General features: G+C 39.9%; 1 protein-coding gene across 3 annotated transcripts in view; it reads left to right on the forward strand.

Moving 5' to 3' along the window:
* The window catches only part of akap1b (A kinase (PRKA) anchor protein 1b), an 88,286-nt gene that overhangs the window by 34,303 nt on the left and 27,990 nt on the right, over positions 1-25,993 (forward strand). For all 3 annotated transcript variants that reach the window (XM_034168574.1, XM_034168576.1, XM_034168575.1), the window contains exons 2-5: positions 4,261-5,834; positions 16,063-16,187; positions 22,542-22,668; positions 24,442-24,569. In XM_034168574.1, the coding sequence (XP_034024465.1) occupies positions 4,286-5,834; positions 16,063-16,187; positions 22,542-22,668; positions 24,442-24,569 (1,929 nt within the window). In that variant the 5' untranslated portion in view covers positions 4,261-4,285. The remainder of the gene's footprint in view (positions 1-4,260; positions 5,835-16,062; positions 16,188-22,541; positions 22,669-24,441; positions 24,570-25,993) is intronic.

The following is a 25,993-nucleotide window of genomic DNA, read 5'->3' on the forward strand; positions in this document are numbered from 1 at the left end:
TTGGAGCTGTGTGAACAGAACGGAGGACGATTCTCGTTTCTTTCTCGCAACGAGACAGGAGTCCCAGTTAGTAACTTTAATCCGCACAAAAGTGACTCACGACTCATATTCAGGGTTGAAAGAGGTGAAAAACAAAAAAAGCTGAAACCCAAAATTACCCCCCAACACCACCTGCACAAAAATGTTTGAATTCTAGAAGCTCTGAAATGCAATCTGGGACTATTCCAGACGATAAACTGGAGTGAGTGCAGCATCCATTTAGTGAGAAAAAAAAACAACTTTCCTTATTCGGATTAATTCCAGTAGTATTCTGCTCTTACAAGGATGCAGCAGTTTTCTAGTTTGGCAGAAAGTTCTGGAGGAAATCACTGAAGAAATTAACAAACTGAAAATATGGTTTGACCGAAACAAACCGTCATTAAACTTAAATAAGACAGGGATGAAATGGAGGTGTAAGAGTCACTAGGTGTTCACAGGAAACATTTATTTCTGTATGTATTTGTTAGTTGCTATTATATATTTTCTGTTGTGTTTCTTTTCAGGTTCTTTTTGTCTCTTTCACTAAAATTTTATGTAATAATCATTAGATTATTAATGTATAAGCAAAAATAAATTTAAGGAATATTACAATTTGAAAACAAATGCAACCGAACGTGATGATGGCTGCAATTGCTAAATGCTAACTTTTAACATTGAAAATGCCATAGACATGCTAACGCATTAGCATCGATCTATCAACTGTTTCAGAAGACCATAACAGGTTGGTTTAACATAGAAAGGGTAAATAATACTCGCAGACTCATGCTCTTTAGGGTTTTAGCGGGGGAAAATTAACCGAAAGAAAGAAATAAACGAAGCAATCGACCGAAGCATTGCTTCAATCTGCGAACCACGCTTCGATTGATTCAAGGTTCAAAGCAAAGCCGCGCTGCAGAAGATTAAGGACCCGCTGCAGGGTCTGTAATCAATGTAGAGAAATGATCATTTTCCTGACAAACACCCGCCAAAACAACGGCCACTCTGAAGGACCGATAACAGAATCGTTAAGCACAAAGCTTATTGATGTCGGTGGATTGAATAATTTCTTAATGATACCCGAAAGGAACTGGTTCTCGATACCCATCCCTAGCCCCTACTATCATACTGTGCAGAGTTGTACTGTGTAGTCTGCGTACAATTCTGTGAACTGAACTGTTGTGGACGTTCCATACTGTTAAATACAAATACATTTATTGGGACACCTCTAGTTTCACGTCATTTGTGCAAACGGGTGCAACCTATCTTGCCAGTGTTTCTTCTACCTTGGGTGCAAATTTATTCCCAGCCAGGCCAGAAATATTTTAATAATGCCAATGAAAAATATAAACATATCTGTTCATTTGGATGTCAATAACTTAATGGCAGTTCCCTAACTTTTTTTTTATATATAATCCTCTAGAGCAGTTGTTCATGTCCTTGTGAGTAGTGCATGTGTGTAATTCTATATAAGAATAATGGTGGACTGAAAGTGTGGAAAAATGGAGAGAGGAAAATGATAAAGTAGTAATTGCAAATATCAGTTGGGCTTGGAAAAACTCTGCTGGGAGTGTTTAAACTCTGTTATCAGCTTGGGCAGTTTCAAACTTTATTTACAGTATTGCCATACTGGACAGTGTTACCAGATTTGAATCTTATTTTGTGGTTAAAAATAGCTTTGGCCTGGTTTGGGATCCATTTGGTTGTTTTTTTCAAAATACATTTTAACTCTAGTTACAAACAACACCCAGGAGTGTATAATCAGTAGGCTGGATAACAAATGGCTTTGTAGTAGGTACTTTGTGAGAAGTAGATGTAATTGGATGCTGCATTTTATTGCTGTATGATTGATTTGGAGTGTGTGTGTATTAGGGATGGGACGACTAGGTGTAATGGTCGACTACGAGTGGCTAGCATCCAACTAGTCAGCTGCTTTGAATTAGCTCACTAGTCGAAAGCCATTTATGAAATTCGTTTTAACCCTTAAAAGAATAGACCTGCTGGAGCTGCCACCACTCCATTCACTCAGTGAAGAAAGTATGTGAACCTTGGCAGGTGAATTAATCAGCTCAAACAGGTAGTCTGTGCCTAGTAAATGAAGGCAGGTATTGCTTCATGCTGATGCTGTTTTTTTTGTATTTGTGATTTTGTGCTTATATTTGTTAAAATAAACTAGCGCGTTGTTCGTGAGGATCCACAGGCTCTAGATTGGGTAGTGTTTGTAAAATAGGTAGCTGACATTTTTCAAGGGTGGTAATAAATTATGCAAAGTTTCTATAATGAGTTGGAATGGCGTGCGAATCCACAATGTTTTTAGAACCTTAGACCTTAACAGTTTTTAGAGGAACAATTCGCTCCTTTTATTTTCCTGTTAATTATGTAATTTATTTTGTTAATTTGCTGTCTTAATGTATTTATCAATTGTTTAGGTTCTTGTCACATACACACTATTTTATTGTTTTATTATTACTTCCATTGCCATTAGATTTTTTTTTTTCTTGTCATCCACGTATTTTAGCGTATTTACAGTTATATTATGTACTTCCATTGAATTTACTAAATAAAATCATTAGGGCTGGGCGATATGACCTAAAATTTATATTGCAGTATAAATTGAGCCCCTTCATAGTAACAGTATATATTGCGATATAAACTTAAGTGTAAAAATTATAATGGAAGTGTTTCTGAATGGGTTATAGTCCCTTAGCAAAGCTAAATTGATAAAAAAAAAAAAAAAAACATAATGTAATTTTCAGAACATTTGTTGTGCAGATCTCAAAACTACAGCTACACTTGGCCAGAAGGTACATGAAAGATGCAAGCCTAGATGGCACACCCGCTCCGAATACATGAACCTTTTTCAGGACGGAGGCATTTCCTCATTTTTAAAACATAACAAGAAACTAGCAACAACAAAAAAAAAAGTAACAGTGCTTAATTTACAGATATTTGAAGTCAGTTTAAAAAAAAAAAATCCTTGCATTAAAATTAAATGTCTCAATAATACCTGAAAGGAAATGCTTTTCACAGAACTACAGACTTTGTTTCTATTTATGTCCACAGATCAAGGAGCCAGCGACCAATTTATTTATTTATTTATTTGCCTACTTACTTAAAGACGCAATAAAATGTTGTTGACATAGAAAACCTGTAAAGCCTACTTTTAGTACACAGAAAATTCACAGGAGGTATTGATAAGGGAATCAGGTCGATAAGCAGAATCGATAATGGCATCTATCGATAAAATCTTAATACCCATTCCTAGTAATCAGTCAGTCAATAGTATGAAGATACATTGTGAAAGAATGCAAAACAACCCTTTTAAAAATAAATTTTCAGGGTTGCCTTTGCTCCCACACATTTATGACTACTTTAGATTATATTTTTCTTTGGCTGCAACAGTATGTTATTTTTAAAATGTCAACTTCAGTCTTTTTAAATAGGATTTAAAAAATACCATGCCTGTACAGCAAATAAAATTAAGATTTAAACATGACATCAACAGTTAAGTCTTGTCTCACTCAGCTGGGTTATGATAGTCAATCATGTGAAACAGCACAGGGTGTTTTCCTTGAAGCTCTTCATGTTTCACCGCATTCTGTTAATGACAGCTCCCCCACCTCAGTTACTGCAATAATGGTGACAAATGTGTTCTTGTCCTTTTTTTTTTTTTTTTTTTTTGTGGTAGTTTGTCTTGGTGTCACAATATTGAGAAGTCTTGTTTAAGAACAAAGAAGCTGTGACTGTTTTATTGATCAACCCATAGACTGAAAAAAAATCACTAGTTGAATAAGATAAGATTAACTTTATTTATCCAGATGAAATTTATTTCAACAGTGTCAATTTTTTTATTTTTTATTTTTTTATAAGTACAAAGAAATTTAGTCTGAATAACTGATAGCGTTGTTTATGTATTCATCCTGCAGAAGGGGGAGGAATTATACAGTCTGCCACAGGTAGTAAAGACCTCTTGTAGCGTTGTGATGCACCTCGGTGGTCTCAGTCTATTGCTGAAGGTGCTCTGACAGGATGTCAGTGTGGCATGCAGTGGGTGGGTCCTGGATGCCGAGCAGCTTCCTCTGCATCCTCCTCTGACACATCACCATATTGAATGATCTCAACATGGGTCTTAGCTCCGTCTAATGCTCTCGACTGTACAGTCGCACTAATTCATATGTGCAGAAAACCACCTCTGGTTTGTCAAATGGGTAACATGGTCACCTTTTGTGTCTTTGTATTGTCCAGGTGCCGCTGCAAGTATCCTAAGGAAATGCCACTGCAGTTTCGCTCTTTTGTGCCCTACACACTGCCTGGAGTCCTTGCACTGATTGGCTGGTGGTGGTACATCTCTCGGAAGAAAGAGCGGGTTATCAGCCATGGCAGCCCAGAGGAAACTACCCCCACCATGGGCCTTACAGTTTCCCTGACAGAGGGTAGTAATGGTGTGATTGAGAAAGACATTGTATCCCCCTTAGCTGATACACCATGTCCCACCCACATCCTATCTAAACACTTGTACCAGAGGACAGAAGAAGAAACAATTTCCTACACTCATCACCTGGGCACTGAGGCATCAACTGAAACTGAAGCGCTTTCTGAAGAGGACTTGCCTCAAGTTGATAGAATAATTGGAGAGGAAGTCCAGAATCATTCAACTCCATCACCATCTAGTGTGACAGAGAGCTTGCATACATCACTAAAAGTCAGTGATGACCTTAAGGAAATGCCGAGATCTGCCGTGGTATTGGGTCCTGAGAAATGCATGGACCCAGATCAAACCTCCATGTCAGAACCCACAGTAGAAGCAGTCGCTCTGAATTATCAGTCTACCAAGTCAACCAAAGTCTTCACCTCACCTTCAACAGAAAATCTTTCCAGTGTTGAGAGGCCAGAGCCAGAAGGGGAGGTGTCAGTGCACCATAGCATGATTGCTACAACAGATGAAATGGTTTGTACAGTCAGCCCAGCCAAAGCCCAGAGTGGAATTGCACAAGATGCAGGTCCTCTAGAGACCCCCCCGTCAACTGAAGGCTTCCATCAGCACATACTAACCAGCACGCCTACCTCCCCAGTCCTAACTGTAGTTCAGGACTTCACTACTCCATCAGTGACCTCAGCAGACATCCAGGCAAACACTACCCATAGTGAGGAGCAGGATTTGGAGCTTCTGGCAGCTGGATTAATAACTGAGGTCATCTCGGCAGCCACCCAGGAGGTCCTTGGTGTCACCAGTTGCCAGGTCGCATACAATAGCCTACCTAGCTGCAGTAGCAGCATATCACAGACAAACAGCAAGCCATGTTCCCAACAGGACCCTAGCACAACAGCACAGAAGTGTTACATTGCACCATTAAGTCCTTTGCAGTTAGGCAACGAATCTCACGAATTACAGACAACTCAGAAGGAAGAGCAAGGGACTCCAAATGGATGCTCTTTGGTTACAGTGTGGGAGACTGTTGAGGCTAGTCAGACACCACTATCTCTCAAAGCTGAGCAAGGTGCTCCTCTCCTAAACAAGAAACTAAAATCGGATGAAGCGTCTACTCTGGCTGAGGACTCGGCCTGTAGTTCATGCCACTCTGATGGCATTAGCAGTGAGGACCTCCAGAATGGCATATTGGACAACCAGACTGATGTGATCCAGGTTACAAATGTGTCAGCCAGAGAACCAGTAGTTGAAGCTGTTACCAGGGCAACAGTTGAGGCCATAGGTGAAGAAAACTCAATTAATACTGTATGTGATATAAAGAGGCTCACTGGAATCGGCCAAAGGAATGATGCACAGGGGACATGCGAAGTAGAGACTGACCAGTCTGGAGGTGAGAGGTCTGCATTACATCACTATCGGTATGAAGTACTATTATTGTGCAGGTTTTTTCTTTTTTAGGTTGAGAATGTTTTGCAAAGATTGACGGTAATGGTTCACAGACTTCCAGGTAGGAGATAATAAGAAGTTTACTCCTATATATATAAAAGTTAGTTTCTCCAATTTTGGTAAAAAGTGATGCAAATTGTACTGTATTTTCCTGATTGTCTTGCACCAGAATATTGGTTTATACAGGTATTATCACAGTCTGTATGATATGGCACAGCCCTAATAGGCAAAGGATCTCTGGCTTGTCAATAAATGACAAAATCATTGAATTATTAAAAAAAATCTTCCTCAAAGAAAGATTGGAAGGGATTTTCATATTTCTTCCTATTGTCTTTAAATAATTCAAGGAATTTTGGGAAACCTTTAAGTACGAGAATACAGTTATATTCACAAATGCCACTTAAAACGTCACTGTGCAAAAAAAGAAGCCTTATGTTAACTTTGTCCTGAATCATCATAAGCGTCTCTGAGCTTGGTGGAATCTAAGTTGTACTATCATGCAGTGGAAATGTGTGTTCTAGAAGCACAGCAAGCACCATCCAGACTGTTATCAGCAGCAAGTCCAAAAGATAGGGTCTGTCATGTTATGGGGTTGTCAGTTCCTTTGAGGTGATTTACCCTTCTGTGATGACAATTGCATTGAGATTTTGGGGCAGCTTATGCTGCATTTAAGATGACATCTTTTGTGGGGACATAAATTTATTTTTCAACAAAACGATGCAAAATAACATTCTGCATATATTGCAAAGGCATGGTTGATGAAAGAAAGCTTTATGGATATTGCACTGCCCTGCCTGCAGTCCTGGTCTGTCCAAAGATGACGTGTGGAAAATTTTGAAATGAAAAATAAGCAATAACCCTGTCCTGTTGCACACCTTAAGACATGTTTGCAAGAAGAATGGGACAAAAAAAAAAAAACACCTTCATTGCTTGGTATCCTCAGTGTCAAGTATTTTAGGAATGGCAACACGAGAGTGGTAAATGGATGAATATTAAGACTAAATAAGATTATTATATGGAGTGATAATAGATTCATTTTCTTAGAAAAGTAACTTGCTTTAATAACTGTCATCTATCTCAAATGTGTGTGTGGGGGGGGGGGGGGGGGGGGGGTGCGACAGCAACAGAGGTTTAGTGCGACAGCAACAGAGGTTTAGTGCGACAGCAACAGAGGTTTAGTGCGACAGCAACAGAGGTTTAGTGCGACAGCAACAGAGGTTTAGTGCTGAAGTGTCTATACCACGTCATTGTATTATGGAGCCACTGGTATGGCATTTGGTATGTACCAGGATTCTCGTCCCAGTATTTTCCATATATCAGCACGGGAAGCCATTAGTCTGCTGTAGCGGCTCTGAATGCTTTCAAATGGTTTGCTTTGTCTTGCAGTGTTATGGCAAAGGAACAAACGAGCAGAACATCTGCAGTGAGTTTTAGAAATGTATAGGCACATCTCCAAAAAATTGAATATTGTCAAGTTCAATATATTTTGTCAGGTATTTCAGAAAGCGAAAATTTTATGTAGTCTAGTTTGAATATCCAGAAAAAATACCTACAGTGATTAAATTTTAGTAATTACAGCTTCTAGATCAAACAGAAAGTGCATATCTCAAAATATTAGAATATTTTATTTCAGGTCACTATTCCATATGAATACCATGAATATCTCAAATCTGATTCACTCCACAGAACCACATGTATAGTGAAGACTGCAGGTTTGACAGTTGTCCAGAAGACACTCACAGACACAATCCACAGGGAGGTTAAGCCACAGAAGGTCATTGCTGAAAGCTCTGGATGTTGAGCGTTCTGGATCAAAGCATATTCATGGAAAGTTGACTAAAGGGGGAAGGGTTTGGTCAGAAAAGTTGCACAAGCAACAGGGATGTTGGCAGCCTTGAAAAAATTGTCACATAAAGCCAATTCCAGAACTTGAGGGAGCTTCAGAAGGAGTGGACTGAGGCTGGAGTCGGTGCATCACGAGCCAACACATAGACGTATCCAGGAAATGGGCTACATGTCTGGTATTCCTGGTGCCAAGCCACTCCTGAATCACAGATGTCAGAAGTGTCTTACGTGGGCTAAGTAGAAAAAGAACTGGACAGTTGCTCAATAGACCAAAGTCCTCTTTTCGGAATTTTAGCATTTCATTTGGAAATCAAAGGTCCCAGAGTCTGGAGGAGGAGTGGAGAGGCACAGAATCCAAGCTGCTTGAAGTTTAGTGTGACGTTTCCACAGTCATTGATGATTTGGCAACCATGTCATCTTCTGGTGTCGGTCCACTGCGTTTCATCACGTCCAACATCAAATCCAGCCATCTACCAGGAGGTTTTAGAGCACTTCATGCTTTCATCTGCTAACAAGCTGTGTGGAGATGCTGATTTCCTTTTCCAGCACAACTTGGCACCTGCCCACAGTCGGGGATCCCAACCAATCTAGAAATCAGGGAAAACTTGGAAAATGACTTCCCTTTTCCAGTCAGGGAATTTGAGATACATTCCTCAAATCAGGAAATTTTGGTTGGTCAGACTTTCTCAGCTTGTGTCCATACCAAACAGTGAATCGATTCCTCTGGATGAGTGTCTTTCTCTGTGTATTAATGTAGCACCTCTGGGAAAGACTTTTTGTCTCCTTAGGCCACAATTATTGTCATAACTATAATATAGAGAGAATTAAACATTATTTTAGCCTGTTATCACTTTAAACACAAAAGGAAGTCTTAGCCAGCTGTGGTGCTCCCTGTAACACGAGCACATATTGTGTACAATATCAGACTATGAAGCCAAACAGGAGTAGTGCCCGTTGACTTCAGAGCTAGCATTCTCCATCAACAGTGACCTGCTTGCTCCAAAACTGAAGTCCCACTCATTGGTGGTTAGTGAGTGATCTGTGACACAGTTGCTCTTTCAGAACTTCCTATTCGTGACTGAGGTTACCACAGGGCTACTGCAGTCATGCCTATGCAAGAAACACATCCCACGTGCAGGCACAGAAGGCAGGACTAGAGAATCAAAAGAAACAGAGGGCTGCATAAGAAAGAGAGCTGAGTGATGTAAAGCTCACTGTGAAGCTCAACAAACTGGAGCAGGCTTCAGGCACCTTGACACTTGCACGGATTTGATCCCTGCACTGGCGCTCAGTCTGGTGTGCCAGTGAGTAAATCTGTCTTAAACTGTGCATGAATTGTGTGCCAGTGCACAAACAAAATTTTGAAATGTTAAAAACTTTTGGCAGGCGTTAATTTCATGAGTTAGTCATGAACATTGCGCACACTATTCGAAAACACTTTGCCGTTGCTCGGAGGGCATCTGAACGATCACAACGTGATGTTACATCTTATAATAAACATAACTTTTCACATGCATTATCTAACTCATAAGATGGAATGAAAATGCAACTGTTTTAACAATCCATTGTACCTTTGAGACAAGATTCCAAATGCGTTCTCCACCACATGACAAACATGAGACAACCTGTAGCTAGGATGATGTCCCTGATTCTGGGAGCGATGAGAGAATGGTTTCATGAGCCAAGTTCTGAGAGGAAATGCGTCATCGACTACAAAATTATTTATACAGCCTGGTGTCAAGTGAGACAAAGCAGGACACATTGGCACAGTGAATTGTGCGGCAGTGCAGGGATCAGGTTCGTACAAGTATCATGGTGCATTTGAATCATTGATGAAAGATGCTGAGTAGAATAGAGCCTTTATTGTCATTGTACATACGAGGTCTGTTAGGAAAGTGTCGGGCCTTTTTATTTTTTTCAAAAACCTGATGGATTTGAATCACGTGTGCTTGCATGAGCAAACCTTGAACCTTCGTGCGCATGCGTGAACTTTTTCACGCCTGTCGATTGCATCATTTTTCTGGTAAGCAGCCTTTGTGTGAGGTGTGTCGTGCGCTCGGCGTTTTTTCATTCCAAGGAAAAAGACGGAACGACTGGAGCAGCACCGCATCAAATTTTGACAGAAACTTGGCGACAGCCAGGTGGAAACCATTCGGATGATTCAGGTGGCTTTTGGTGACTTTTCAGTCGTGTACTATCCGAGAAATTGTGGAAGAGGTGGGCATGTCACAGCATGTCCTGTGAGACTTTCAACACGGAGGCGCTTTTGCTGTGCCGTCAGCAGTAGCATGTTTTTCACTGCCACTCTTTTCTTGGCCAAATCTTCTGTCACAGTGGAATGTGGCGAAAAAGTGCTGATGTCCACCTCTTCCGCAGTTTCTCGGACAGTCACACGACGGTCCCGCATCACCACACCGTTCACTTTGGAAATGATCTGGTCATTTCAGCATGTTGATGGCCGCCCGGAGCGCGGCTCGCTCTCCACCGTTGTGTGGACATGTTTAAACCGGTTGTACCGCTCCTTAATCTGTGTGATGCCCATAGGATCGTCACCGAAAGCCGTCTGAATCTTCCGAATGGTTTCCACCTGGCTGTCGCCCAGTTTCTGGCAAAATTTGATGCGGCGCTGCTCCAGTCGTTCCGTCTTTTCCTTGGAATGAAAAAATGCCGAGCGCATGACACACACACCTCACACAAAGGCTGCTTACCAGGAAATGATGCAATCAACAGGCGTGAAAAAGTTCACGCATGCGCACGAAGGTTCAAGGTTTGCTCATGCGAGCACACGTGATTCAAATCAATCAGGTTTTTGAAAAAAAAAAAAAAAGGTCCGATACTTTTCTAACAGACCTCGTATATACATACATACAATGAAATTCATCCTCTGCATTTAACGCCTTCTAATTACAGTTAGACACATTCCAACCACTAGGAGCAGTGGGCAGCCACAGTCTAGCGCCCGGGGGCCAACTCCAGATGCTCCCTTGGCCTTGGTCAGGGACAGAGAAAGCAGACCCTAAATAAGCATTTTTTTTAAATTTATTTTTAATTGTGGGAGGAAACCAGAGTACCCAAAGGAACCCCATGCAGACATCGGGAGAACATGCAAACTCCACACAGAAAGGGCTGGAAGCAATCCCAGGACCTTGCTGTGAGGCACCAGTGCTAACCGCTAAACCACCATGCCACCCTACAGGCTGAACAAAAGAGCAACTTCACACTGCTGGCAAAGTCAAATGTCTTGAGGCAGAAAGCCAAAGAAGTGGAAGATAACATTCACAAGCAGAAAGATGTCAGGGAGCTATCTGCTTCTGTGCAGAGTCTGAGAGCTTCCTGAGATTGAAGTACATGTATGGGTGATTCTTAGACTACGGGCACTTATGTCCTTTGATCATATTGTATGAAAAACAGGAAAAAAAAGGGGAAATTTCACACTTTTATAGTTTTCTTAACACACTTTCATTGTAAAGATATTTGTTCTAGTAGTCTATGATGACTTTTTCACCTTTTTTCAGCATCATTATATGCAAATATTGCCGTTTTGTGCTTGTCCCACACCCAGACTTTTGATCTTCAATGATAAAAATGAATGGTAAACGTTTTTTCTAATGTTTTAAAATATCTCTGAATAAAATATCAGTAAAATAATCAAAACATAATTGGGGTATTCAATGTCATACAACTGTTGTGATTTTTTGAAACAAAATGTAGTTGTCCCACACTATTGCTGTAATTTCCACCACACTGTAATGTCCCTTTAAACAGTTTGTATGAAAGATTGTTTGGGTAGTTTCTATGGAGATAAACAGTGACATCAGAGCACATGTATATAGCGCCAAGGCGCTTTATATTGTAAGGCAATGGTGTGGTGAAATTACATTGACAAGGCCAGTAGTGCCCGTAGTTAAAGATCACCCTTATGTGACTGTGTCTTAGGTATAATGACCCATTCTCTTGGCATTGTATGGCCACATATTGCTATTCAAAAATTCCAAGTTATGCGGTGGAAAAAATGTTCGGTTATGATTGCAAAAATGAAAAATAAATAAAAAAGGTGAGAAAAGGATGGCTGAGGGGAGAAGGGAGGCCATCGTTTTAAAATCGCATAAATATATGTTGCATCCCGTTTTACAGAGTCCCCGACTTTGTTGTGATCGAAAAAATGGGCCTCTACTCGCCGTCACTCACTGACTCCCACTGGGGTTGCAAGGCAGGTCACGATGTGGTCTCCGTGATCGGAAGAGACCCCCTGAATCCAACTAATACTCAGTTTTAGAGTACTATATGTGGCAGTTATTGAAATCATAAGGAAAATGTGGGGTCTTATTTAGATTGACCCTTTACGGTCCATATGCCAAATATTGCAAATGGTCCCAATTTCAGTCTCTTTCAGATCAAATAAATAGCTAAAGATTTATCAGATATTTTATGATGCATTTAATGTACCTTTGCAGTGTTGCTAACTGTAAAACAGTTGGTTTTAACAAGTTTAAACCTTCAGGTTCAAAATGCTGCACATGGGGTCATAATGTAATTAACCTGTCATAAAGAATTGGTAAGTACCAAAGCTACTTCTCTTGGCCGTCTTTTCTGAAAAAAGTTGCTATCCTATTGGTGCCACCTTACTTTAAAACAAAGATCATTCATGTCAGGACACCATCTCCAAGTACCTCAAGGCCTTGCTACACTCACAGCTGTTTGAGAAAACTATGGAAATGGCACACATGAAGCAAGATTCGCCATCTTCTAAAAATGAGCTCTTAGTGCAGAAGATCAAGTCCACTACTATAAGTACAATGGTGAATCCTTTCTAGTTTGCAGTGAGAACCTAATGAACATCTCATCAGGAGAGATGGCACAATCTCTGGAGGGTATAGATGCCATTCAAGACTGAATGCAAAGAAAACTGATCCAGTGAAGCTTAAAATGTTCATTCAAAAGGCATAGAAGAAACCACTGCCTGCAGCAGACCATCGAACTTTATAAGAATACAGGGCAGTTACTTGTGACCTCTGTTTTTTTTTAGAAATCTAAAGCCAAAGGAGAAAGCTGAAGCATTTTCCAATGATTGGACAAATATCAACGTTTTCTTGTCCTACCTGATCCACTCCATCTGACAACTTTGCTATGCGCCTCGGGAGCAGTCTGATTATAGAAACATTATCAAATACATATGGACCATGACTGGAAAGTTTATGAAGTGCTACCTGGGGATGATTTTAAAACATCAGATATTTTTATTGATTTGATGGCTTTCATTCAGTGGTTTTCACAACCTGGATGCACCACATTCAAGAACTTCTCAAAGATATCTTGAAAACATTCTTCAATGCGACTGAAACAGTGTAAAATTGTGCATGTTAATGAATGGTATGATTTTGTTTTTACCCCGAAACATACTGAGGAGACGGAAATCTCAAAGAAGCCAAAATCATTCCATGCCCATGACATCTGTGGCTTCCATCATGGAAGGAATGCCTTGATAGTAAATTATCTTGATAGCAGAATTGCAGAAGAGCAGTGATTTAGCAACCTGACACAGGATTCTAATACTGGTACTTACATTCTGTGGATGATCAGGGCCTAACAGAACATTGGATGCAGAAACTGGGCACATTCATCCCATGTCATTGGATATCACGGCATCTATCGAACATCTCAAACTCCACAGGCTCTGCCATTCTATCTGCTTATGCACTGACTGGTTGTGACACAAAATAATTTTCAATTGTGGAAAAGCGTGCTTTGAAAGTTGGCTTCAGTGTCATCATAATTCTAGAACTATTACAGACTATGGAATGCCTAGATCCAATCCTTCCACAAATTGTCAGAAGCCATCCTAGATTCTGCTTGCAAATATGTGTGCACTTTATGGGAAACAGGATTTCGCAGGAGGAGCTACATTGTAATCTGTTAAAGACCAAAAAAAAAAACACCCCGAATCTGACATCCTATCTTTGCCACGCAGACTTCAGATGCCATTTGTCTGGACCTCAAGATGGCCTTGTATCATATCCGTATTTGGGAAAGCACTACAGTGCCTACACTTTCTCTGCCACCTTCAAATGACAAATCTCCCAAATTAATGTTGAAATAAAAGTAAAAGCATAACATCTCTTCTTCAACTGCTTTTCCAGGTTTGGGTCGCAGGGAGCATGATAACATACATTTGATAAACATTTAGTCATTACTTAATTTGAGAAAAGACTGAAATTTGGTCGATTTTTGATATTTGCATATGGACCATAAAGGGTCATTCTAAGAAAGTAGAAACCACAACACTTGTGCTTTCCAAAACTGACACATGTAGTACTCTAAAATTGAGCTTTAGTTGCATTCACTTATGTCTGTTGGTTTGACCAGCATGGCGTAATTCAGATTTCATCTCCCCCAACACACACACTGATTTTAAGAATCCCCTTCCATGCTTGACCTTTTGATCTCTAGCTCTGCACCCAATGACCCTAGGAATTTTTTTTTTATGATTTACTCCTTGTACTCTTTACAGTGGTCCCCATAATGTTGTTCATCTCATTAAAAAATGATGGTAAAATAACATTTTCCCTACCCTTGACTTTTAAGCCAATTTTCATCGTCTATGAATATGAAATATGTAACTTTCGCAAGAGAATATCCCATGCAGACCTCAAAAAATCGATATAGAATGGGTATTTATTATTTGGTGTATTTATTTAATATTTATAAAACACCCATGATAAAAGTATGTTCTGACTTGACTACACCCTCTCCCAATCATAGGATGCTGGCACCCCTACTAGGGTGCTGCCATACAAGGTGCTCACTACACACTGGGAGCCAATAGGATTAAGGACCTTGCCCAAGGGCCCTTAATGATTTTCCCTTTTTGGCTGGGTTTTGACTTGAGGATCCTCTGGTTTGATGCTCAACAGTTAACCACTAGACCATCACCTCCTCTGGATCCCTGAAAATTGTTTAATCAATATTACTCTTTGCTTAAGTTTTACTGTAATTCTGCACTAAGTGGAATTGATGAGGCAGGTAAAAATGTTTACTTGATTTTCTGCATAACTAAAGTGGGATGTGGAGTACTATGTTTTTTTTTTTGTTTGTTTTTTTACCGTGTCTGTCAGTGCTCTAGCTTTAGAAGGCCAGTTCGGGTTTGAGGCGTCATAAATATGCTCTTGCGGTTAGTAATCTTGCCAAACAAACATGTAGGTTGTGATGTCAATGTGTGATGGCGTATAGGCAAAGAAAAGGTAAAAGTGCAAAAGAAAATATGACTAAAACACACATTAAGCAGTATAAGCATACTATTAAACAGCTCAGTTACACACAAACATACGCTACACTTTGACTGCATTTAAATAAAAGTTACATAAACAGTATAAGCTGATAAATGTCATGGTACGTATAGAGTATCAGACATCTAGTATTGTATCGAGTTTTGAGAAACGATGTTGAGCTCTAGAGGTGAAACACTGGTTCAGCTTTAACTGTCATTAAGTGTTCACATCAAGGTCTTACAGGTTTAAAATGATGTAAAAATGCTTAATTCATGCTGTTTGTCCAGATCTAATTGTTCACTGATTAGATTTGAAAGTGAATTGGTTTGGATCCAATGAGCTAATTATTAAAGAAATCACTTTATAGCTACCTTTTACATTTTCAAGTCTAATATTTTAACCTTCAACGTCTCAAGTCCCACATTTCTCAAGTATTTTCACAGATGTTCTCCCGATTTAAGCATTTGATTGCCACAGCTTGTTTCAGCCCACCCTCCCGATGTGCTCATTTTATCTTTGATTATTTAAAAGCCCCCCAAATCCAAACACACACAGTATATGCAGAGTGCAGATTGCTACACACCACCACCTTAATTTAGGTGCTAACAAACAAATCATGCAATTGGATTCATTTAGGTCAAAGCTTGTATTTCAGTGAATACTTATTTTGGGGGGTTATATTATTCAAAAATTTTAAATGGCCCTTTTGTCATCTGATCATTGTGTATATAAACTATTAATTTACTGAATTAATAAAAAAAAATAGTATGCTATCGGGATATGTCATGACCAATATGTGGATATGAGATTTGTCGTATCTCTCAGCCCTGGTTGGAGGGCAGCCATTAGGGTGGCACTTGTATTATTATGTTAACAGTGACTCACATCAGTTGTGTGTTAGTTGTACCATCATTTTGCTTTATGGAGCAAACCGTAATTGTGACCCCTGATCTTTGAGCCTTATCACTGAGTATTGAGTTTTGTCCATACTCCGATGGCATTTGTTTCTTTATACTGCCGTAATTGCTGCTGGTAAAGGGGGGTGTGTGTGTGTGTGTGCAGGCTCTGATGTGAACAGTATGGATTCAGTGGACAGCGGCTGCACCATGGGTGCTGGAGAGGGTCAGAGCAACCACACAGCACCTTCAAGCTCTGAGCTCATCATTTGGGAGATTGAGGTACCAAAGGTGAGTAGCAACAACGCCTCCAAGAAGCAGCTGCATCCTTCAGCAGTGCACCTGTCTACCTAATCTACATTCATATCATTAGGAGCAGTTGTAGTGACATTAAGTGTCACAAAAGCATGTTGATGGATAGAAAGTTTGGGGAATGTGGACTAAAAGACAGATTTTTCAAGATTCTGTAGGGTATTTGGATGGGATGGGGGTGACATTCTTGGTTGTATCATAATGCAGACTTGAATGATTTTGAGTAAGTTCCGAAATGTGAAAAATAGTTTTAAATGTTAATTGAATCTTGACGCAGAGTGTTTTTTTTGTTTGTTTTTTATCCCTCTCTGCATCCTTAGTTTGTGAGTAAACCATGAGCGTCTGCACCGTGCTAAGTTCTGAAGTGCACAGATAGAACATAACACACTAGTCAGATATTATTGGTTGTGTATGTGGATGGTAAACACCAAAACACATTTATTGAGCACAGAAGAGACTTTCTGTGCTGAGAAAAGTGCATGTCGGCCAGCACTCTGCTTTTTCCAGTGTCTTGGTCATATGCTGCTAAAATTATAAAAAATAAAATTTGTTGCGTGTGAATTAATCAAATGGTGGGGACAATTTGTATGATGCGAGTGCTCTTCAAGCTCTTGATGTGCTGCCAGTTATTTAATCCCAATACCTCCCTTTTCCTCGATCACACTGCAAAGCTGTCAGACTGGTGATGCTGCGCCCAGAATGAACTTTTAACATTTGTTCACTGTCATGTGAAGAGATGTATTCAGAAGAATATTGTGGAAGTGGTCGGGAGATATTTTTGTGGAGACGTCATAATGCAAGCTTGTGATGTGCTCAACAAGCATTATGGTGACAAGGCGTTGGCCATGTTAAAGCAGCGTCATGATGAAAGTTGAAGTGACTGTTGATGCCATTGCAAGTGCAATGTTTGAGCTTCATCACAACAAAATTCCCACCAATTTTGCTGCTATGGATCTTGCAGAGAGTATTGCTTCTGGAAGAGAAGTACAGAAAACCTGAGAACAATCTGATTGAGAATACAGCAAGAACACTCAGACGAGTTAGACTGTTGGTAACGATGTGAAGACTCATGACACCCTATTGCAGATGAGGTTCAACCCACCTGTACTTACATTTGCTGCGGCAGCTTCCTCACTTCATGCCAGGCGTGTTAGATCAGTCAGCGAGGTGTAGATATCTGGTGGTGATGTGGCTGCTGCTTGTAAATGCCGTGGAGAATGGTGTTCTGCGAGCATGATGATGCTGTTGATCCTAGTGGTAGACCCGCTGAGTCTGGCATGGTTAAACCAGGGAGGTGCTGCTGTTGAAGGTGCATAAATTTTGTAATTAGAATCACAGTAAAATGTACAGTAACATTGTTGATATTCTGTTAAAAGCTAGCAGTAAATGTATACCAACTCGCAAATGCAAGAGGAATGTTGGAACGAGTATGTCCAAAAGTATTTTGAAACCCCACTGTTCTCGTATAATGGGTGGGTTGATGGTAGATGTCCTAGGCAAGGTGTAATAGTTGATCTCAGGAGAAAAACAAGAGCACAGTATCATAGAGATTATAAAATGGTTGTTAGGAAACGGGCTGAGATTAAGTGTGGCATGATGGCTGATGAGTGGCCTGGAAGTCTGTCACATTTGTATAAGCATACTAGGTCTTTAGAAGTAGAAGTTCATATCTAAGTAAGGTTAATCATGCAGTAGGTGTAGAACATTTTGCAGATCTTTGCCAACAAATTCAGTGCATTGTATAATGGGTGTTCCATATGACAAAGATGAAATGTGCAAGTTACAATCTGAAATTAATCAGTTAATATGCGCTACTGTAGATGGTACATATACAGTGAGGAAAATAAGTGTTTGAACACCTTGCGGTTTTGCAACTTCTCCCACTTAGAATTCATGAAGGGGTCTGAAATTTTCATCTTAGGTGCATGTCCACTGTGACAGATCTAAAAAAAAAAAAAAGAAAAAAAATCCGGAAATCACAATGTATGATTTATTTATTTTTTTATAATTTATTTGTATGTTACTGCTGCAAATAAGTATTTGAACACCTACCAACCAGCAAGAATTCTGGCTCACACAGACCTGTTCATTTTTCTTTAAGAAGCCCTCTTATTCTGCACTCTTACCTGTATTAACTGCACCTGTTTGAACTTTTACCTGTATAAAAGACACCTGTTCACACACTCAATCAGTCACACTCCAACCTGTCCACTATAGCCAAGACCAAAGAGCTGTCTAAGGACACCAGGGACAAAACTGTAGACCTGCACAAGGCTGGGATGGACTACAGGACAACAGACAAACAGCTTGGTAGAAGACAACAACTGTTACGATTATTTATTAGAAAGTGGAAGAAACACAAGATGACTGTCAGTCTCCCTCGATCTGGGATTCCATGCAAGATCTCACTTTGTGGGGTAAGGATGATTCTGAGAAAGCTCAGAACTACACAGGAGGACCTGGTCAATGACCTGAAGAGAGCTGGGACCACAGTCACAAAGATTACATTAGTAATACATGATGCTGTCATGGTTTAAAATCCTGCAGGGCAGCAAGGTCCCCTTGCTCAAGCCAGCACATGTCCAGGCCCGTTTGAAGCTCACCAGTGACCATCTGGATGATCCAGAGGAGGCATGGGAGAAGGTCATGTGGTCAGATGAGACCAAATAGAGCTTTTGGAATCACACTCCACTTACCATGTTTAGAGGATGAGAACATCCCAAGAAAACCATCCCAACCGTGAAGCATGGGGGTGCAAAACATCATACTCTGGGGGTGCTCTTCTGCAAAGGGGACAGGACGACTGCAGACCGTATTGAAGGGATGATGGATGGTGGGTCATGTATTGCGAGATTTTGGCAAAAACTCCTTCCCTCAATAAGAGCATTGAAGATGGGTCATGGCTGGGTTCTTCCAGCATGACAATGACCCCAACACACAGCCAGGGCAACTAAGGAGGGGCTCCATAAGAAGCATTTCAAGGTCCTGGAGTGGCCTGGCCAGTCTCCAGACCTGAACTCAATAGAAACCTTTGGAGGGAGCTGACACTCCAACCTGAAAGATTTGGAGAAGATCATGTATGGGAGGAGTGGACCAAAATCCCTGCTGCAGTGTGTGAAAAACCTTTTGAAAAACTATAGGGAAACGTTTGACCTCTGTAATTGCAAACAAAGGCTACTGTACCGAATAATTAACATCGATTTCACAGGTGTTGAAAACTTATTTGCAGCAGTAACATACAAATAAATTAGTTTAAAAAATCATACATTGTGATTTCTGGATTTTTTTTTTTTTTTTTTTTTTTTTTTTAGATTATCTCTCACGTGGACATGCACCTAAGATGAAAATTTCAGACCCCTCCATGATTTGTAAGTGGGAGAACTTGCAAAATTGCAGGGTGTTCAAATACTTATTTTCCTCACTGTACACATGGTGTCCATGTTATCACAGTATCTAACATTGTTGAGGGGGTTAAAAAACTTAAATGTAATAAGAGATCATATTATTATGGTAGTTGCAAATTGCATGTTGTACTCTCTATTTCATATGCTGCCATGATCAAGCATGGTTTCATATCTGATGGTTATGGTAGAGGTGGGCGGTAGACCTAAAATTCATATCACAGTATAAATTGAATTCTTCATGGTAACGGTATATATCGCAATATAACCTAAGGTAAAATCATAATGTGTTTCTGATTGGGTCCCTAGTAAAGGTAAATTGATCAAAATAAATAAATAAAAACAGATGTAATTTTGAAAATGTTTATTGTGCAGCTTCAAAACTACAGGTACAATTTGACAATTTGAAAGTACATCTAAGATGCAAGCCTAGATTGATGTTTCGGAGAAAGTATTAATATTTATTTACTGTTGGTTCAGAAGCTGAAGTTTTATCTCTTGAACACTAGATGGCACTCCCACTCTGAATACATGAAGGGCTTTCAGGATGATCACTGACGCTTTCCTCATTTACAGAAATCAACACGAAACCACCAAAAAAAAATTTATAATAAATTATTAATAAACATACTTAATTTACTCATATTTGAAGTCAGTCTGGGTAAATCATCTCATCCTGGCTGATTTTTGTCTTTTTGCTCCGGTTAAAAAAAAAATCCTTGCATTATTAAATGTGGCGTTTTCTCAAATGTCTGATTCAGGTCACGACTGAGCCTCCGCCTTCCCCCCATTGCGTCGCTTGAAATAAATAACAGCTTTGCAAATATCAGTGACAGAACAGGCATCAGCAGCAGTAAGAGTCACCTCAGCTCGAACACCCCTCTCTGCTTCAGCAAACTGGTTCTCACACACACACACACACACAGCCGCTTCAGAGGACTTCTGTAGGATTGGAAAAACTCTGCGGGTGTTATCACAATTCATCGGTGGACTCAGTCTCTATCGTTGGCCAAAATTATACCATATTATGGTCAATTTGCACAGCGCTACCTGATGGTTTGTCAGATGGCACTATGTCCCCATCCCAAAGTTTAGGTGGTTAAATTTAAATGTCTGATAACTTTCATGCCATCACTTGACAGTGTTATTTATAATTATTTTGATTTATACTTTTTAAGGAAGCGCTAAAATATGTGCTACTAATTTGCAGTTTGTGTAATAGAATGGTTTGTCAACTGGTATGGTAGTACTGCAGTGGTTGTTGAAAACAGTTTTCATACTATGTCAGCAGTGGTTCTCAAGGCCCGGTCCCACTGGGGAGAGATTAATTGTGCATGAGTTGAGTATACAAATTACAGGGCCAAAAATGAAAATGTCCCAGTATGAATTACGGATATATATTAATAATGTATAGCAGAATATATGATGAACAATCACCGTTGTATAACGCATGTATTGAGGAAACAGATCGGTGCACATTGCGAATATCACGGCAGTATTACGGATGTATTGTTAATGCATCGCGCACGTGTAACACGGTCATAAAAGAAGCGCCTTTTGGCATCACTCTTCACACCACCACAGTCTCTGAAGCAATTGTTGGACTCGGAGAAGTTGATTGGTATTATAATGATCATAGAGTTAATGTTGTCCTGCAAGGGTTAACTGTTCATGAGTTTGGGGAGCGGGAGGGGGGAAGCCGCTCAGGCTGTGACGTTTTTTTTTTTTGTTTTGTTTTTTTTGTTTTTTTTCTTCTTCTCTTCTCTCAAAGTGTTCAACATGAGTTGCGGCTATAACAGCAACTCTTTCTTTTGTTGGAGTTAAATAAATGTTCTGAAAGAGAACCGAGGTCCACGGTTGATTCTCTGCAGCTGGGGATTTACAGTATGTTGTTGGATGGCAGCAGCTTTTATGTCTGTGGGGATCCATAACTACATCTGCACGTCTCCACAGCTGGACTGGCAGGTATGTTGATTTCTGCCACATATAGTACTTTGGTTTATGTGACGTGTTTGTTATGCATTCGCAAATTCTCCGCAAATCAGATGCAGACGTAAAACAACACTTTATTGTTGGCCAATCTGTATGCATTCGCTACAACTTATTTTAGTTTGTGATGTGGATATGATGGGCACGCAATGTATCCATTTTACACACTGTCCCAGTCTGCTGCCAACCCGCAAATCCCCGTCAGTTGCGGATAAAGGCGGATATACAGCGCATAGCTTCAGTATGTATTGAGTATGTAAGGCGGATGTCATCCGCAACCACAATTTTGTGCAGCTCAAAAAACCTGGCAATGGAAAAACGTGCCTCTGTGGATGTGTGCAGATGTCAACCGACTCATACAAGCATGTTTCACGGATATTGCGGATGTTTAGCGTATATGAGCCATTTTTGTGCACAATCCAAACGCAAATCTTCCTAAACACCAGTGGGACCGGGACTTCACATGTGTTGGTCTTATGTAAGATGCAAGTAAAGCATTTGGCAGGATTAATTACTGTGAATGAACTGCCATAATTACACACCTGTGTACAGGGTTAAAGGCCTGGTGCTTTTTTTTTTTCTTAACGTTTACTTCTTTTGTTCTATTTTGTTGTTGTCCAATTTTGTTTTATAAGTTTGTGAATAAAGGAAATACAAATTTCTCTTTCCCTTCATTTTACACATTTGAAAGGGAAAGAGAATTGGTAGGTATTTCATGAGTTTTTAATATTAAATTTTGTCATGAGTTTTTAGTTTTTGCTCAATCACACATTCAACCAGGCCCAGTCAGATACAGTATTACAGTATATATACACATGTACAGTATTAAATGTGAACAAACACTAAATGGTTGCCAACACAGAATTATTTAATTGGGTTTGGCTAACAGCATTTACGAAGATGTATTTCTAAAATGCTTTCCTGATCTGTCATTGTCTTTCAGCATCTGGTCGGGCGGCTAATTGGGAAGCAGGGGCGATATGTGAGCTTCCTGAAGCAGACCTCTGGAGCAAAGATCTACATTTCCACTTTGCCTTACACACAGGAGTTCCAGATCTGTCACTTAGAGGGTGAGTCTTTGGTGATTGATACAAACTGCTCCTCCTGATCTCCTCCCAGTCGGGCTGTCACACTACTCCTTCTGGAAACAAGGAACGTGACAGATGATGGGACTGTGTGCCATCTCAAGGGCTGTCAGGCTGTCCGCTGTGTGTTTCTAGTGGCTTGCAAATGTTTTTACCCCCTTGGGCTTAAACACATTTTAATTTGTTTATGCCATTTTAGACACAAAGTAAAAGTTTACTTCAGACATGTCAGGTGATTGTATGTGTGAACATGTCACTGAATATGACTGATCGGGGGAAGCTCCCATGTGATCTATGATGCCGCTAACGTGTATATAGGTCATGGTGTCTCTTTGAATTGAAATGTCAAATTGTTTCCAAACATCGGATTTATCATATATGTATATGATCAAAATCCATATATATATATATAATATATATATATGCACACCATATTCCAACTGGTATATTTTTTTTTTATCCCCCCCCTTCAGGTTTTAGCTTTCATGGAGCAGCTTGAAAAATGAAAATAGTCCAGACTTGACGTTTGAACAATTTTGAAAAGGAGTCATGTTGGAGAAAATGGACATTTACACTTTTCATATGTTTGAAGTTTAGTGTTAAACATCGCTAATTTATCAGAGATGTTTAACAACAAATACTCAAATACTTTAATTTTAACTGTTTATCTGTGGTGGCTCAGCGTCACCACTCTATTCCAAAATCACAGAAAGAAAAGACAGATATGCTCGATCAACCAATGCAGATTTGTTACTATGAATCATGAAAAGCTGTTTTGGGGGGGAGGGAGCCAATAAGAGTAGAGGCACTGTGATGTCACTGGCTGCTGTCTCTCTGGCTGCTAATTCAGCATGGTGGAATCCGCTCCGAAACCTCTGCCTTTCTCTGTATTCAAACGTGTTTCTCATATATTATGTAAAAGCTAGCGAGAAACACTTCTAAAACTGTAAACGCTATTTTTGTAACCTGATAAAATCTCTGGAATGATTTGCAAGACATCTCAGACGTCAGCGTGCACACGCACCACATGCGGTCAAAGTTAATTTCCAGTCTTTTAAAAGGCTCATGTATGCGCACAGGAACACCCTCCTGCAGACACCATTAACAGGTACATGCTCATAGGGCCGAGAGTATTTTATTACATTTTTTTTTTCAGTTGCGCTAAAAAAGTTAAAATATACGCAAGTGCTTTAACTCATTCGGCTTTGATAACTGGAGAAATAGTCAGTTCGTTAACACACAGTTTTTGTACTTTTGCCTTTACACAACCACGAGAGGGCTTCAGTGAAATGATCAGAAATGTTCAGGTTTTGAACAAAATGTCAAGAGCAGTTTAGGAAGTGGTCATTTTTATAAACGGTCCCTTCACTTCTAAAGCCATAACTCTGCGTGTGTGTAGAAAAGTGACAGTAATGCCATAACAGTTGATGGCTGTTAAACCTATTGAATTAAAGCTAAACGTCTGCACTACATGCACATCTTAATTGTTTGATTTCAACTGCATTGTCTTGGTGCACAGAGGCAGAACTATAAAATTGTCTCTGCCCAAATACTTATGGACCTAACTGTATGATAAAGGGCGCTTGGTTCATTAACTGTTAAAAGCAATTTTTAGAAAAAAAAAAGTACGGTAAGTTATTAGACATAATTTTTCGGAGTTGCTCAACAGTTATCACACGGTATCGAACATGTTTTGCACCTGTGTTTTAAATCAGGCTGTCCTTTGAAGTACATCACACCTTTTCAAATTTTCCACAGGTACGCAACAGCAAGTTGACAAAGCCCTTTTGTTGATCGGGAAGAAGTTTAAAGATCTGGACTTGGCAAACCTATATGCACCGCAACCGCCTCCACTCTCACTGCCATCTCTTCCCATGACCTCCTGGGTAAGGACAAAGTCACTGGAGGTCGTCATGACATTTTGAAGTGCATATTTGTCAAGATGCTTGCTTTTCTACCTAAAGCTGTAGTTTTAAGTATTGTAGCTTCTTCTTTCAGCTGATCCCGTTAGGGGTCACCACAGAAAATCATCCGTGTCCATCTTACCCTGTTCTCTGTATGTTCCTCTGTCACACCAACCACCTGCATGTCCTCCCTCACCACATCCATAAACCTACTTTGGCCTCCTCCTGCTCCTCAGACATGGCTTGTTCTGCAGCATCCTTTCTCCAGAGGTCCATCTCAAAAAATTTGAATACTAGAATTAGAGAAAAGTTTAATATTTTTTGCCATGTATTCCAGAAAGTGAAAATTTTATGTTCTAGCCCAGGGGTGGGCAATCATGTGACATGAAGGGCCAAGACACTGCAGGTTTTCCCTTTTTACCAATCACCTCAGCAGCATTGATGATCAGGTGTTTATGTTCAGGGGAGAAGCTCATGAGCAAACCCACCTTGTTGGGTCTGTAATGGCTCAGAACCTTCCTAAAAGGCTCTCTGAAACAGCTATGTTACTATGCTGGTTTAGAATGCCTTGTTTGCCTTTAATGGCGTCATTTCGGAGCTATTTGGCAACCTCATTATGAAATGCAAGTAGGTGGCGCTGATCGGTTGCCGTTGTTTGATTGGCTGCCCTTGCTCTCACTGAAAAAGCATTATTTATTTTCATTGCTTTTATATTTTCTGTTTCTATTCAGGTTTTTTTTTTTTGCCTCTTTCTCTAAAATTGTATATAATAATCATTAGATTAATAATATATAAACAAAAATAAATTTAAGAAATATTACAATTTGAAAACAAATGCACCGTGATGACAGCTGCAATGCTAACTTTTAACATTGAAAATGTCATAGACATGCTAACCCGTTAGCATCGCTCCCGTTTTTAAGTTATAAAATACATCAATTGTTTCAGAAGAACATAACAGGTCGGTTTAACATAGAAAAGGTAAATAATACTCACAGACGTATGCTCTTTAGGGTTTTAGCAGGAGAAAATTAAGCAAAAGAAAGAATAATCAAAGCATTGCTTCAATCTGCGAAGCACTGCTTCGATTGGTTCAAGGTTCAAAGCAAAGCCGCGCTGCAGAAAAAGCTGTTTACGGACCCGCTGCAGGGTCTGTAATCAATACAGAAATTATCATTTACCTGACAAACGCCCCCCAAAACAACGGCCACTCTGAAGGACCGATAACATAATCGTTAAGCACAAAGCTTATTGATGTTGGTGGATCGAGTCATTTCTTAACGATACCCAAAAGGAACCGGTTCTCGATACACATCCCTAGCTGCTAAGGGGTTAGCTCATTCCCTTTAGAGGAACAAACCAGAGCTAACGTGCAATTCTTACAACAGGAATATGGCGCAACACAA

The sequence above is a fragment of the Thalassophryne amazonica genome, chromosome 4 (assembly GCF_902500255.1).
Source record: "Thalassophryne amazonica chromosome 4, fThaAma1.1, whole genome shotgun sequence".
NCBI lineage: Eukaryota > Metazoa > Chordata > Actinopteri > Batrachoidiformes > Batrachoididae > Thalassophryne > Thalassophryne amazonica.